This window comes from Acinonyx jubatus, chromosome E2, assembly GCF_027475565.1.
Source record: "Acinonyx jubatus isolate Ajub_Pintada_27869175 chromosome E2, VMU_Ajub_asm_v1.0, whole genome shotgun sequence".
NCBI lineage: Eukaryota > Metazoa > Chordata > Mammalia > Carnivora > Felidae > Acinonyx > Acinonyx jubatus.
The window spans coordinates 9,512,668-9,526,194 of record NC_069396.1 but is presented as its reverse complement, the minus strand read 5'-3'; the positions used below and the strand labels follow the sequence as shown (position 1 = coordinate 9,526,194).

The window sequence follows — 13,527 nt, the reverse complement described above, 5'->3', positions numbered from 1 at the left end:
AAGACTGATTTCCTGCAAAGGTGATGGAAAAAGAGTGGAGAGTAAGAGAAGGATGGTATTTTCGTCCCATACCATGTAGATGTGGTCTGGATCCTTGGTACTATTTCTGCACAGAGTAGGTAGAATCTCTAAGACACGGCCCATACATTGGATCACTGAGCTGTCAACAGTCTTTTTCTGTAATACCTTATTACTACGTTGGATTAAAGTTCAGAAATAATAGAACTTCCCTGCATAAATGCATTTTAATTCAATATGCTAGCTTAACTGTAATGGAAAGAAAAAAGTAAATGTGAAACAAAATAGCATGTTTCTTAACTTGAGAAGGACTACAAGGAGGATAAGTAATCAGATGTGCGTGTCCGTGCGTCGGTCACCTCCATTGGGATACTCACAAATGCGGACCATTAACAGGTGTGGCACTGCAGACTGAAATACTCCTGGCATGGAATCAAGCGTCACCTCCCCCCAAAACCCATGAAATCTGAAAGCGCATTCATTCTTCATATACGTGGCTGTAGGAGTACTGTCTTGGAAACGCAGTGGATGTCAAAACTGAATATATGAAAAACACAGCCAGGCTGTAGGCTCAGATAATTATACACGGGCTTTTGATCTGCATGAATGTCCAGTGGGACGATCTTCATGGAGCAAGACTCCGTCTGCATTGCAGGACGTCTACCATGCCCGGCCCCTGCCGGCAGCCATTATAGCAATCAGAAAAAGGCCCCCATAAATTTTCAAATTTCCCGCTAAGTTCCAGTGCTTTTGATGATTAAGCTCGCAAGTCTGGGCACTTCCTGCGGTTTGGGGACTTGGAAACAGGCAGCCAACAATTAGTTTCAAGGTCTTGTTGTTGCATCTGTGATAACATTTCTGGCCATCAGACTTGTTGATGACTTTAGAGCGGTGATGTCATTTAACACTAGAAATTGGATGTCACTGACTGAGTCCTGGAGAAGGGCTATTTCATTTCCATGAGAATATGAATTTCAGCTGTCCCTGGGTTGCTTTTACCTTCCTTGTAGCTCACCCTGAACTGCTCATATCCAGGAACAACCAGATTATTACATGATTTTCATTTTACCTTTTGCTTTTGTTTCTATAGCCAGCACCCAGAGTGCTCTCCTTATATTTCCTTATTACTTGGTGCAGATGCTCAGAGTTAATTTAATGAAGGAAACTATGAGGAGTCTTTAACAAGGATGAGATCAACCTCCAGAAAATTCCTTTTGTTATGATCCTTTTTTTCTTTTAGGGCAGTCACTACTTTGCTGTTACTCGAAAGAAAGAAAGAAAGAAAGAAAGAAAGAAAGAAAGAAAGAAAGAAAGAAAAAAGTAAAGAAACAAACAGCTGGTGTTTAATGACTCCGTCAGATCCAATTATAAAACATCAACTACTTACTTTGATTTGTGTATTTCTATGCCATGGGTATACTTAAAAACAGTAGAGTCTGCCAGAACTCATTCTGGCTTTGTTTACATTTATCTTTTAAACGTATAAGTCTATTGATGGCACCTCACCAAGGTTATAACCCCTTTATAATCATTAATTTTTAATCTGGAAAAGAGTCTTGGGGGCAGCAAGACTCATCTATATTTACTTGGAGGATCAAATGAAAATATACAGGACTCAAGCGTTGGCTAAAATAACCCAGGAAAGCCCCGTCAAAGGTTAGGAATGTGATATCTTTCTGCTTCCAAAAGCTGTAGCCCTTTATTTAAGATGCTTTTCCATTTAATTTAATTATCCTTGAACTTCCTGTTGAAGGTTTTGAAAAATACACGTTGGAAGCTGAGTGTGGGGAGTTGAGTGTGTTAAGATTGCCCCATTTCTGAGTTTGGGCCCTTATGTAGTCTGTCTTTGGATGCTGTTGTTTTATTGTGTCCAGTCACTATTGTCCATTTCTAAGGGAGACTTTGTTTCTACATTTGCCCAGTTGAGTTTTCAGTTGCTTCTGTGGTGGTGTCCTCAGACTTCTAATAAAAATAAAACGCTATTGTTATCAGGAGTCAGAGATTGGCTGCTTCATGTCATACTTCCTATCTTTTTTTGTTTTGTGTCGTTTAGATTCACAGATATTAATGATTCCTCGGGCAAACTGGACTTCAGCCGCCTTTCTCCATCTAAAAATGACTACTGGGCCATGCTGGCTTACAACCGGTCTAAGCTGTGCAACATTCTCTTCTCCAACGAGCTCCACCGCCGCCTGTCCCCGCGTGGGGTGACGTCGAACGCCGTGCACCCTGGAAACATGTTGTATTCGTCCATTCATCGTAACTGGTGGGTGTACACGCTGCTGTTTACGTTGGCCAGGCCTTTCACCAAGTCCATGGTAAGTGAATGGCTTCTGTCGCCGCCACAGACACCTTCAGTGCGCTCTTAATGGACACACGTGTGTTCTTCAGCTTCTCTCCTCCGGTAGTGCCGAGTCTGGTCTTGACAGCCACGTCCTTGGGCCCGTTAAAGCCATCAGTCAGGGCTCTCGAACACATTTCAGTTGACTTAGATTATAGCTGTTTCTCTCAAGGCGTCTTGGAGGGCTGGATAGAAACGTGGTTTTTCCAGTATTGCGTTAAGGATGGCTTGAAGTCTTGGTGGAGATGCTTTGCTTTCTTTTGATGCTGTTTTTTTTTTTTTTTTTAATTGCTGTTACTCAGAAGGCATAGTACTTGAAAACCGTGTTTTGTGTCAGTAGGTGAAAAACATGGGTTGGTGACTGTTGAATTATCAGCCGAAGTGATTCCTTTGTTTCAGTTGGGAATCTATATTTGATGTTCTAAATTCTTCTTTTAATGGATGTGAACCTCACCTGGAAAACTTTTTGTCGGTCCCAAGTGCCTTTTATTCTTTACTTCCCCAAAGGTGAGTCCTTTTCGATGAATCACACTTTTGTGGTTAGATTCGGAAGCATTCACAAAGGTAAATAGGAAGTTTTTGCATTCTCGATGGTCGTATAACCTCCGTATCTAGAAACTTCTTCCATGAAAACGTTTTAATAGGAAGTCTTTTAAATGAGCAATGCAGATTTTACACAGTATATTTGGTATGGTGTTTTTTTCCTAAACCACGGGCCTTTAAAAACGCTTGAAATTAGTGCATGCAAATACTATTCCAGTTAACCGACTTAACCTCTAATCCTCAGAAAGGTCCAAACACGTTTTGGCTTCTGAGAGTATCACAAGGTGAATTCGTTATCCTGGGAAAATGATCGTGTGGCCTCTGAATAGTCTGCCTTCTTCTGCAGCAGCCATTCCCACTTAACCGTGGGTCAGATACCTAACCACTCTGAGCCTGATTACTCACACTTAAAATGGCAATACGGGTTGTTGTGGGGATTGACCCTAATGGGTGTGACATTTATAACATTGGGTTTGGAATTTCTGTGGTGACTTTCATCTGACTGTGCACTGTGGTAGCCACCTGCCATGTGTGGCTCTGGAGCCCTTGCAAAGTGGCTAAATACAACCGAGAGGCTGAATTTGTCATTGGATTTTACCTTAATTGATTTAGGTTTACATAGCTGCAAGATTGGAAAGCACGGTTAAATAATGTGCCTAGATAGCAGGCATGTAGTATTCCTGCTATGATGGTTGTTGTTATTGTTTATATTACCTCTGGAGAGGATTATTTTCCGAAGTGTCATTGTTTGTGTTGCATATAAAGATTACAGAACTAAAGGAGTCCGTAGACCGGAGTCTGCTGGACGAAGTTGGGTGGACCTCTGTCTCTGTCCCTAGGGGCCCAAGGAGAAGGCAAATGGCAAAGTGGGAAGGGTGTCCAGATGAAGAGAGTCTGGCCTCCGACACGTACACCTGGTCTCCCAGGAGCCATAGTAGAATGAACTTTCCATGTTCTGGGCCCCCAGTAACTGAAAAACAGCATCTTTTCTATGCCATGATGCACTTTTTTGGAGAAGCATGTAGATGATAAAGACTATGAAGTATGTATGTAGGTTTAGATTTTTAGGACATTCTTTTTTCTAGTCGTGTTTTGATATATTTAGGTGTCCGGTGGTATTCTTGGCCATCAGAGTTCTCTGGCTAGGTTTATAAAGACGTGGAATGGGAATGAATTTGTCAGAGTCACAGACAGTTGCTTCTTCACAACATAGACATCTAGGACTGTGTGTATGTGGACTGTGTGTGTGTGTGGACTGGGTGTATGCGGGAGAGATATCAGCATGATGGGGCTATGTCACTGGCCGGACAGACCAGGCTCACTGGAAAGGTCACCTTGTGTTTTATCCTCCCGTACGGGGCTTGACGCTACTTCCGTCATGAGAAGACATTTGTTTTGTGGATGCGGAGTGTCCTTCTCCCTTTTTTAACACACATTTGTTTTTGGACGTAAGCCACATAGTCGCATCCCTGTTGTCACCCCCTGTGAAAGCTGGATTCCTCAATGCCCACGAAGAAGCTTAGCATAAATGCAACGTCCTCATCGCCAGGGGGCCGTTTGTGCTGCACTGATGTGTCTGCGTGTCACTCCAACAGTGTCTCCTTTTGACATGAGTGTTGCTGGGGTACCCATCGCATTGCCCAAGGTCACGGAATGGAGAAGCACAGCCCACCCTTGTGCTCGGAAGCCCTGCCTTTGCTTCTCCACTGTAGCTGGCTCCCTTAAGTATTAAACAGCAGTATTCTAATATCAACGTCCCTTTTTTATTTGCTGTGACTTGCTGTGACTACGGCGATTTTAGTTACAGTAATTAGGTCACCCTTCATGGAGTCAGGCTATTTTAAGTGCCTCTTTAAGGAATATTGTTGCAGATCAGTAATTTTACAATTGGATGTTCTTGTGCAACTTTATTAAATGTAATCTGTCTTTTAAATGTTGCCCTTTTACAGTTATACATTTCTAATTGTTGCTGTAAATGCATTATCACTTTGAAATTAATTAATTTTTCCATTTTGGCTGCCTGCAGTATAATAATCACTAATGAGAAACTCATAGGGATTAATCTCAGCACAGCGACCCCTGCTGGTAAGGCTGTGTCTTTGGCACCGCGTCCCCTTGAGGTCTGGAGGGTAGGCCAAGTGTTTGAGGAGTCTGTGGGGGAAGCGTTTGTTTCTTTTCCCTCCAACTTGTGTAAAAATAAAAATAATTCATACCAATGGGAATAGGATTTTTTTTAAGTACTCTTTACACCCATTGTGGGGCTTGAACTCACAACCCCCGAATTAAGAGTCACATGCTCTTCCTATTGAACAAGCCAGGCGTCCGGCGAATAGGATTGTTTTAAAATATTGTTTAAAAAATATGCAGGACTCTAGTTCCTCTTGAAACATCTTAAAGTTTGGTGGGAGCTTTTTGATAATGAAGCCACATCCACCATGGCTATGTTATACATTATTTTCTTGTCTCCCTAGCTTTCTTTTATGCAATTAACATACTCTAAAATTGTATCTTGCATATGTGTGCATGAATATATACTGTAAGGATATATAAAGTGCTCATACCTTGGTATTTCTCCAAGAAACTTAATTCACAAAACCAGGCTTATTGTATTATTGGGTGATAGAAGAGATTTCCAATTTTGGCTATTGGCAATCGTTGCCATTTGGTGACTTTAGACTCCTGCTGTGCCCCCAGGTAGGATGTGACTTTGCACCTTAGTCCAGACCCTGTGATGCTTTAATTCCTCACAACGGTTCCACACAATGCTAGAATGATTATCCTCCCTGGTAGTCAAGGAACACAGAGAACTCACCCACCTTGCCTGGAGACCCTTCACCGGCTCCTCCCAAGTACATTTGCCTTGTCTGATGCACCACAGCGTCCCCACTGTGTAGATCTCCTCGTGCTGTTATTGTTTCCTTTTTAAAATGCTTGAGAGTACCTTCATGAACTTAACCCTCAGCCTTTTTTTTTTTTTTTTTTTTTTTTTGGTTTTTCTTTTTTTGCCCCACGTAAACTTTCAGTTCTGGTAAACAACACATTAGCTCGAGTTCCTAGGTCCAAGCCAGCCCTTTGCGGATCGGTATGTAAATTTGAAGCTGAGCTCTGTCACGTGCCTCTGAGGGTGTTTTGTGTGACCAAATATTTATGTTGGCAGGTAACGGTAGAAAGAATATCATGTGTTAGGGTAGCAGGAGCTTAGCAGATGTTTTAGGGAGCTGCGTTTTCAAATCATTTTACATTAAAAAATGGCTCGAGTTTGTCGAACTTCTGGAATGATTGAGTTACGTTTTCTGTGGCCGTGTAGAGGCAGTCATTGGGCTGAGTTTTAACAGATGTGCGGCCACCCCGCTAATGGATGGATCTGCACCACCGGTCCTGTTGCAAAGTTATAAATTATAACTAGAAAAAGCACAAGATGCCATTCTTCTAACCTTCGCGAAAGCCAAGCTGGGTAATTCTGCCCTTGAACGACCTGCCGCAGGGTGATTTATAGTTGTATAATTTAAAACATAATGAAGGAGATAATAGATGTTGATTTGTTCTTTAAATTAGTGTTTTAGAAAAATACTTCTCCTCCCCCCCCCCCCACTTTTAAATACCTACAGCTGACTACACTCCAGATATTATCAAGGACAAAGACCCGTTGGAATCTTTACCCATGCATTGGAGGAGAAGGCAAGGGCCTTTTCCTGGGCTGGGAGGAGGAGATAAAGTTTTCAAAGTAGAAATTTCACAATATTCCTCACTAATGTAAATGCTGGGGGACTCCCGAGTGAGGGTTGAGTTCTCTGGCTGCTTTGCTTTTGCCAGTCCAGATATGTTAGAAAACTAAACTCCTACGACCCCGCCGTGGCTGGGCCGCACTTGACCTTTCCTGCAGAACCCCACAGGAGGACCTGTTGGCAGTGCTCTTCCTGCTGAGGTCACATAGCCGCTATCTCACACGTTCTGCTCGCTTTCCAGGATTATCATTGGCATTGGTTTTATTAGTCACCTCTGATTCCGTCCAGAGCTTGAAAGTTAACAGTGTTTGCTCAAGGTACAGCCCAAGGGATATGGTAGAGCAAAAAAGAGTAAAGCATTTAGAACCATTAGGACGGTATTCAAAACTCAACGTTTCCACCTCTTGTAATTATATAACTTTGAAATGATGCATCCTTTGTGAGGTTCATATTCTACATCAGTGTTCATGTTTTGGGCTGTGAGTTAATACTGCCCAATTAAAAATCTTTGGAATAATATTGGTTTGTTTTTCTCATGTATCCAGAAATCCAGGGGCTGTTAGGGGTGTGTTTGGCTACTTTTAGGCAGCTTCTTTGTGCTTGTGTTAGCTTTTCCCTCATGCTTATAAGATGGCTGCTGTAGCAGCAACCATTGCGTCCTACATGATGAGGTCTGAAGGCAGAATGGGAGGGATGGGACTCCTCCTTGCATACCTCCCTTCTTTATCAAGGAAGAGAACATTCCATCTCAGAGTATTCCATCTCAGAACTGTCTTCTGTAGCACTTTGCTTCAGCTCCCGCTGGCCAGGATTCGGAGTCGCTTGTCCATAGCCGTGATGCAAGGGAGGCTGGGAAAGTGCATTTCTGGCATTTTGTGTCTCTAGGGTTGGAGGTGAGATTGGTGGCAGAGAAAATGGATGGTACGATGGCTTTTGAGCAGGCTCTGGTGAATAAGTGTGCCTCTAGTTTTTCTCATCTGTCAGGTGGGAATCCTGTCTTTCTTAGGGGGTCACTGTGAAAGCATGTGAGAATTGAATGAAAGGAGCATGGCCTTGTCTGGTCCCCTTCTATGCGGCGAGCTTTACCTCAATCTCATTAGAGCTCATTCTCCTTCCTTCTCGAGGATGCTGAAGCATACTTCCTTTAGTCTAAAACCCTCCCTTTCCTCCAGGTCTAGTTACTTTCTACTCGTCCTTCAAAGCTCAATCCAAACATCACAGCCCAAGGAAGCATTAGATCAGAATGTGGTCAAGACTCCCTTTCTGTGCCCTCCTAAGGGCTGGTTCTCAGAATACTGTCTGACACGCAGTAGTCCTCCGTAAACATGTGCCCAATGAACGAATGAAGGACGCCCAGAAATTCTCCTACAGATCACTGGAAACAAACACAATTTAGAAAAATAATCTGTGCTGTTTTTGCATTCACACCACTGTATCCCTGGTCCATAAAGTAAATGCTCAGTAAATATTTGTAAGTGAATAAATGAAAGACGATTAGGTGCTTAATGAATGACAGTCATTAAGGCATTCCTTATCATTACTCTATCTGAGGAGGGCAGAGCACCGCAGTTCACAATGTGCAGATAGAGTAGCGGATGAGGCTAGGGGGCCGGCCCGCATCCCACAGCTAGTACGCAGGAGAGCTGGGACCAGAACCCAGGCCCCCCAGCCTCCCGGCCAAGTGCCGGATAAGGGGTCTTCCAAAGGGGTGTGTGTGGAGGGAAACCCTAAGGAGAGAACCGGAAGGCGTGGGGAAGAGGCTGTAAAGCTGGGTGAGACCCTGGCTCTCCCTCCCACCTTACCTCTTGGGTACATTTTCTAAGCTGATTGAGATTCATGAACTGGAACGTTCGACCTACCTCAGGGGTTCTTGTTGAGAATTGAAGGAGCTTAGGAATACGCCGCATCTAGAATGTGCTCGATGCTCAACAAACACTAAGTGGTATATCACTGTTACAACTGACACGCATTGAGAATTGACGAGCAGGACGACACAGCACACAGAACACGCTAGATGCTCAATAGATATTTATTATTGTCATCATCATGTCTTCGGGCGAGTGACGGGTCCCTTCCCTTCCCCTCGAGTCGATGTCTGTCCTCCCAGTGACGGCTCTGGGTCTGTTCCTGAAGGTCTCATACCCCCGCGAGCACTGAGCACAGAAACACCCCCCACCAGCCCGAGGAACACTCAGAATGGCCGCCGGGACCCGACGGGTTTCCGTGGTGCGTATCGCAAGCCCTCCTGGCTGCCTGTTTGAAGCCACCAACTGCACACTTAGCTTTGAGGGAAGATCAGCCCTTTCTTGTTGAAGACAAAGACCAGGGAAGTACGCGTGGCTCTGTGAGGCCACAGCCTCTCTTCCTGGCATCTTCTCCGCCTGGCTTTTCAGCGTTTCAAGTCTGGTTAGGCCTTTGTTCCCGAATGAGGACTCCGGGGGGGGGAGGGGGGGGAGTGACGATCTGGCCTTAATATGTGTGACAAATTATTTAATGAACATTTAGCCAAGATTTGAAAGTCCCCTAGTTTTATCTTCCTCGCCTCCCTTTCTTCTGCACCCCTGCTGGCGTTTTGGTCACGCGTGGCCTCATCCCCGCTCCCTCGCTAGCTCTTTCATTGCTTTTAAGTCCGTGGTGCCGCCTTTGATCCTCCCCTCTCAGTTTCCTTTTCTCCAATTTCATGCTTTTTTCCAGCGGGTTTTGGCTGGAGTGCAGTGTAGACGTCGGAGGCCAGCACGATGAGACAGACGCCAGGAGCTTGCGTGGCCCCGTGACAGCACTTCTGCCACGTGTCCTCTGTGGACGTTGTTTTCTGTGTCACTCCCCGGACGCGCGGATCGTTCCTTGGGAGGTGGGCGGTTCATGTGCGTTTTTGGCAGCAAGGAAAAGAACTCAGATCCCGTGTTCTGAGTTGTAGAGAAACTGAAACCCACACCTGCCCCCGCCCCTTCTTGAGACACTAAGAAAATCAGTTCCGGTGGTCGTGTCACATGCAAAGGTACTCGGGGCCAGGCTCCAGGCTCTGGGTCTTAATTCTTTATGTGCCTTGTCTCACTTAATGCCCCATCTTAGAGTTTGCTGTCATCAGACAATCGTGTGTCTCTGAGCACATCATTTGCCCTCTCTGCGCCTCAGTTGTGTCATCTGTAAAATGAGTCAGTTGACCAGATTAGTCAAATTAGTCCCATGGCTTATGTGGTTTACGGATTTTAGAGAACGGGTATAATCTGAAAGGAAGTAAGAAAGGGATACTAAGGTAGGTTCGTACCTTTTTATCCCGAAAACATGAAAAACAAACCCACCACCATTGACTATCAGCATCGTTTTTTAAGGAATGGGTATTTTAACGCCAAAAAGTATAAACAGGACCCAATTGTGGACCCAAAAGCAGACCTCACAGTGGACAACGTTTGACTTCAGGAAAACTCCTGATGGTGTCACTGCTGTGTTGTTCTTGAAAATCCTGGGCCTGCCCTTGGGAATGACCGGCCCAGAAGACCCCACAGGTCCAGACTTGCGGGAAAGCTAACTGCATCTCACTTCATTGTCATGAACCTGAGGTGAGACCGTCAGAAATGCAGACCTACCTAGCCTCCCCAGAGCTGAGTAAAGCACAGTGCAGGGACACGAGGTTTGAATCTGGGTATAAGCTGACCTAGTGTAGGTGATCTTTTTCCCCCCACAAGCACCTGTCTCAGCCTGTGCACTTTTATAAATATGACACCCCATCTTCTTCCGTCCCGGTTTCTGTGGGTTTGGAACCCGGGGCATGGCTTCACGGGGCTGCCTGCTTCCGGGTTGGCTCCCAGACCACACTTCCTGGGTGAGCCAGATTGAAACCGTCTCAAGGCTCATCTGGAGAGGGGTCCACTTCCAGGGTCCCGTGCTGGTTTGCAGGATTCAGCTCCCTGTGGCCCAGTAGACTGGGGACTCTCTGGTTCCTCCCTGGCCATGCGCTGGACGCCTCTTTCTCCCTTCCTTGCTGCCCAGGCCTCCCCACCGTGGCAGCTTGTTTCATCAGAGCGCGGAAGCCGAGGAGGAAACAGTCTGTCAGCGTGATGAAGTCCCAGTCCTTTGCAACCTTACCACAGAAGTGACACCTCACTACTTTTGCCCGTTCTGTTTGTTAGAAGCAAGTCCCTGGGTGGGACCCGCATTCACAGAGAGAGGATTTCACCGCGGCGTGGAGACCGGGAGGCAGGGAGCACTGTGAGGCTGTCACACTTTACAAGTCCAGTTTCGTTGGTTTTTTCCAGTGCCTTTTGGTGACAGATTTGCTTCCAGGCTTCGCTATTTCCTGGCCTTGTGCCATGGCAGTCCTTACTGACACGCTTCTGTCTGCCTTGCTGTTCTGCTCGGGTCCTTTCTACGTTCTTGTCTTCTTCCCTCTTTCTGGGCTGCAAGAGGTACCAGATGCCCCCACTTTGTTTTTTTATATATTTATGCATTTCTGCCTCATGGTGGGAGATAAGATTTAGTCTTTTAATAAGAGAGCTTATGGAAAAAATAAAGAAACGTGTGGATTATGTTTCCAAAAGTCAAGTATTTATTTTCTTGCTTCTTTAGTAGAGGGGGCCGTGTTAATCGATGGCCCAAATTTTCTTCCTAAAGAAACGTGTGTTGCCGAGTTTTGATTCAAGTTTCAAAAATTGGCCAGAGAACTTGGACTTTTTTTTTTTTTAAAGCCATAAAGCTAGATAAAATTCAGCGATCATTTCAAAGTCCACGTAGAATATTATTCTTGTTACAGTCTATGTATAGTCTCTAGGATTTGTTGTTTTGGTTTTGGGGTTTATTATTATTATTTTTTTCAGCAGCAATGTAAGGGGAAGAAGCACTTTCATTTTGCTGTTTTCAGAAAATATTGTAGAGATTGATTTTGAATGTGTTCATGTTATAAAACCTCTCCTTTAGAAAGTATAATAAGTAAAATATCTTAGTAATATTCTAATATTCCCCTGTGAAATATCATGCTTTTTTTCTCTTTTTTTTTTTTTTTTACTAAGATGGGGCTTTTGTTTCGCCACATACTGCCTTCTACACCGCTTGAGACATTTCATCTCCAAGTTTCATAGGATGGGGTCTCTTTAATCATTTACATTTTGAAAAAAAAAAAAGAAAGTGAAATATTCTTTAAGAAGCCAAAGTAATCCACGGGAATGTATGGTGTTTGTTCAGCTGGATATGTTATTTATTTGAAGTACTGAGAGAAATCTCTTCTGACTGCTCAAAAAAGGGAAGAATAAACAGTAAGAGTGTCCAAGTAATCTGAGCTAGAAGGTCCCTCCTTTCACAGAAAAGTTATAAAAAGTATATTCGCCAGATCCAAAAAAAATACTGTGTATCAACTACTGAGACCTGCACAATGTTTTCTTAGTATTCTCACTCTTCAGAAGAAAGAAAAAAAAAAAACAACTGTAAAACCCGGGAACTTAAATTTTTTTTTTGATATTTTAATATTCCTCGGCAGGTGAATACAATAAGTCTGTTTTTCCTTCTTAGAGCGTAGCATCTCCTGTTGGCTTTTGGGTGTGTTACGTGTCACTTGTGTCTTTGTTGACTCTCTATAACCATAAATGACCACGTAATGAAATTTGTGGGCCTAACATCTCAGCATTAACTCTGAGTACATGTCCTATAAAGAAGGCATTAAGAAGATGTTTAAAAGAAAAAAAAAATTACAACGTATTTCAAAAGAATTAGATTCTGGAATGTATCCAGTCATGAAAATAATATAGATTTCTTCTGTCTTCGTGCACTCTGTTAAAACCATTAGGAATGAGCCGGCATGTTCCTTGTGGATGAAATGTAGGGGAACATACCAAATTCCTATATCCCAGACCCAGAAGGGCCTGTTCTCTGTAGCGGTTTGCGTGCCACATCTTCCAGTGTCATTTTGTCTCCCTGCCAGACTCAAGGCTCTGTCGGAGTCATATTTGAACCCGGAGTGGAGGTCTTTCTCATCCAGAGCAAAAAAAAGCTTACCTTTGCCATGTGCACCACTGACACGCTGCCTTGTTAAGTCTCTAACGTTAAGGTTTGAAATGTATTCTTTGTATTTGAGAGATTTGCTGTGAGTTTTCCCTGGATAAGTGTATGCTCTGTGAATCTAGAGGAAAAAAACCTAATAACCACAAAACCACTGCTCTGATTTATCAGGACTCACCTGTTCTAAGCACCTCCCATGTGTCCACTCATTTATTTCCTGCCATTCGCTACCAGCCGTATAAGGTCTGTAGGACCTGAGAAGAGCGTGTTCATCTATCTTGTGGAAGAGAAACGCATCGCAATGTAAGCACAAAGGCCACGCCTTTGACGTTGAACACGCAGGGCTCTGAGCTTCAGCCCTTCCTTGTAGTGGGCAAATCACATGACCTCTCTGGACGTCAGGTTTCCTTTTTCTCTTTGGAATGGAGAAAATCGTTCCCACATCTTTGGGTTGTTTGTGGATTAAGTCATCACTCAACCCTGGGGCATAGAGTAGACCCTCAAGAAATACTGGTTTTCTTGTGTCCTGCTTGTTAATGTGAACTTTCTTGGGGTTTACTGATTTCTGAGGACACACAAGAAGCTACTGTCAGGGATATTGTCTCTTATTTGACCCCAAAACACGTGAAGCTGTACCACACTGTTGAGGAATGCCCTTGAACTCTGAATCCCAGGGAGAGCCCCTGAGCACCTACCGTTCTCTCTTCTGCTTGGTAATGAAATTGTAGCGTATTGCTGGAGCTGCTCATCCAATTCTGTGCCTTTTCAAGCCCTATTAATGCTAACGGTGAGCGTATCAACTTCCTCTGGTTTTTAGTGGCTCTACATTTTGTTCCTCTTGTTCTGTGCCTTTTCTTTCTTTGGGTCACCTTAAATCCGTTTTTGGAAGCAGATCAACTATGAATTACTAAA

General features: G+C 44.0%; 1 protein-coding gene across 1 annotated transcript in view; it reads left to right on the top strand.

The window, feature by feature from the left end:
- The window catches only part of WWOX (WW domain containing oxidoreductase), a 308,278-nt gene extending 296,236 nt beyond the window's left edge, over nt 1-12,042 (top strand). Inside the window, exon 8 of the mRNA XM_027076510.2 lies at nt 2,072-12,042. Coding sequence (XP_026932311.2) covers nt 2,072-2,387 — 316 coding nt within the window. The 3' untranslated portion in view covers nt 2,388-12,042. The remainder of the gene's footprint in view (nt 1-2,071) is intronic.
- Nucleotides 12,043-13,527: the final 1,485 nt, after the last annotated feature.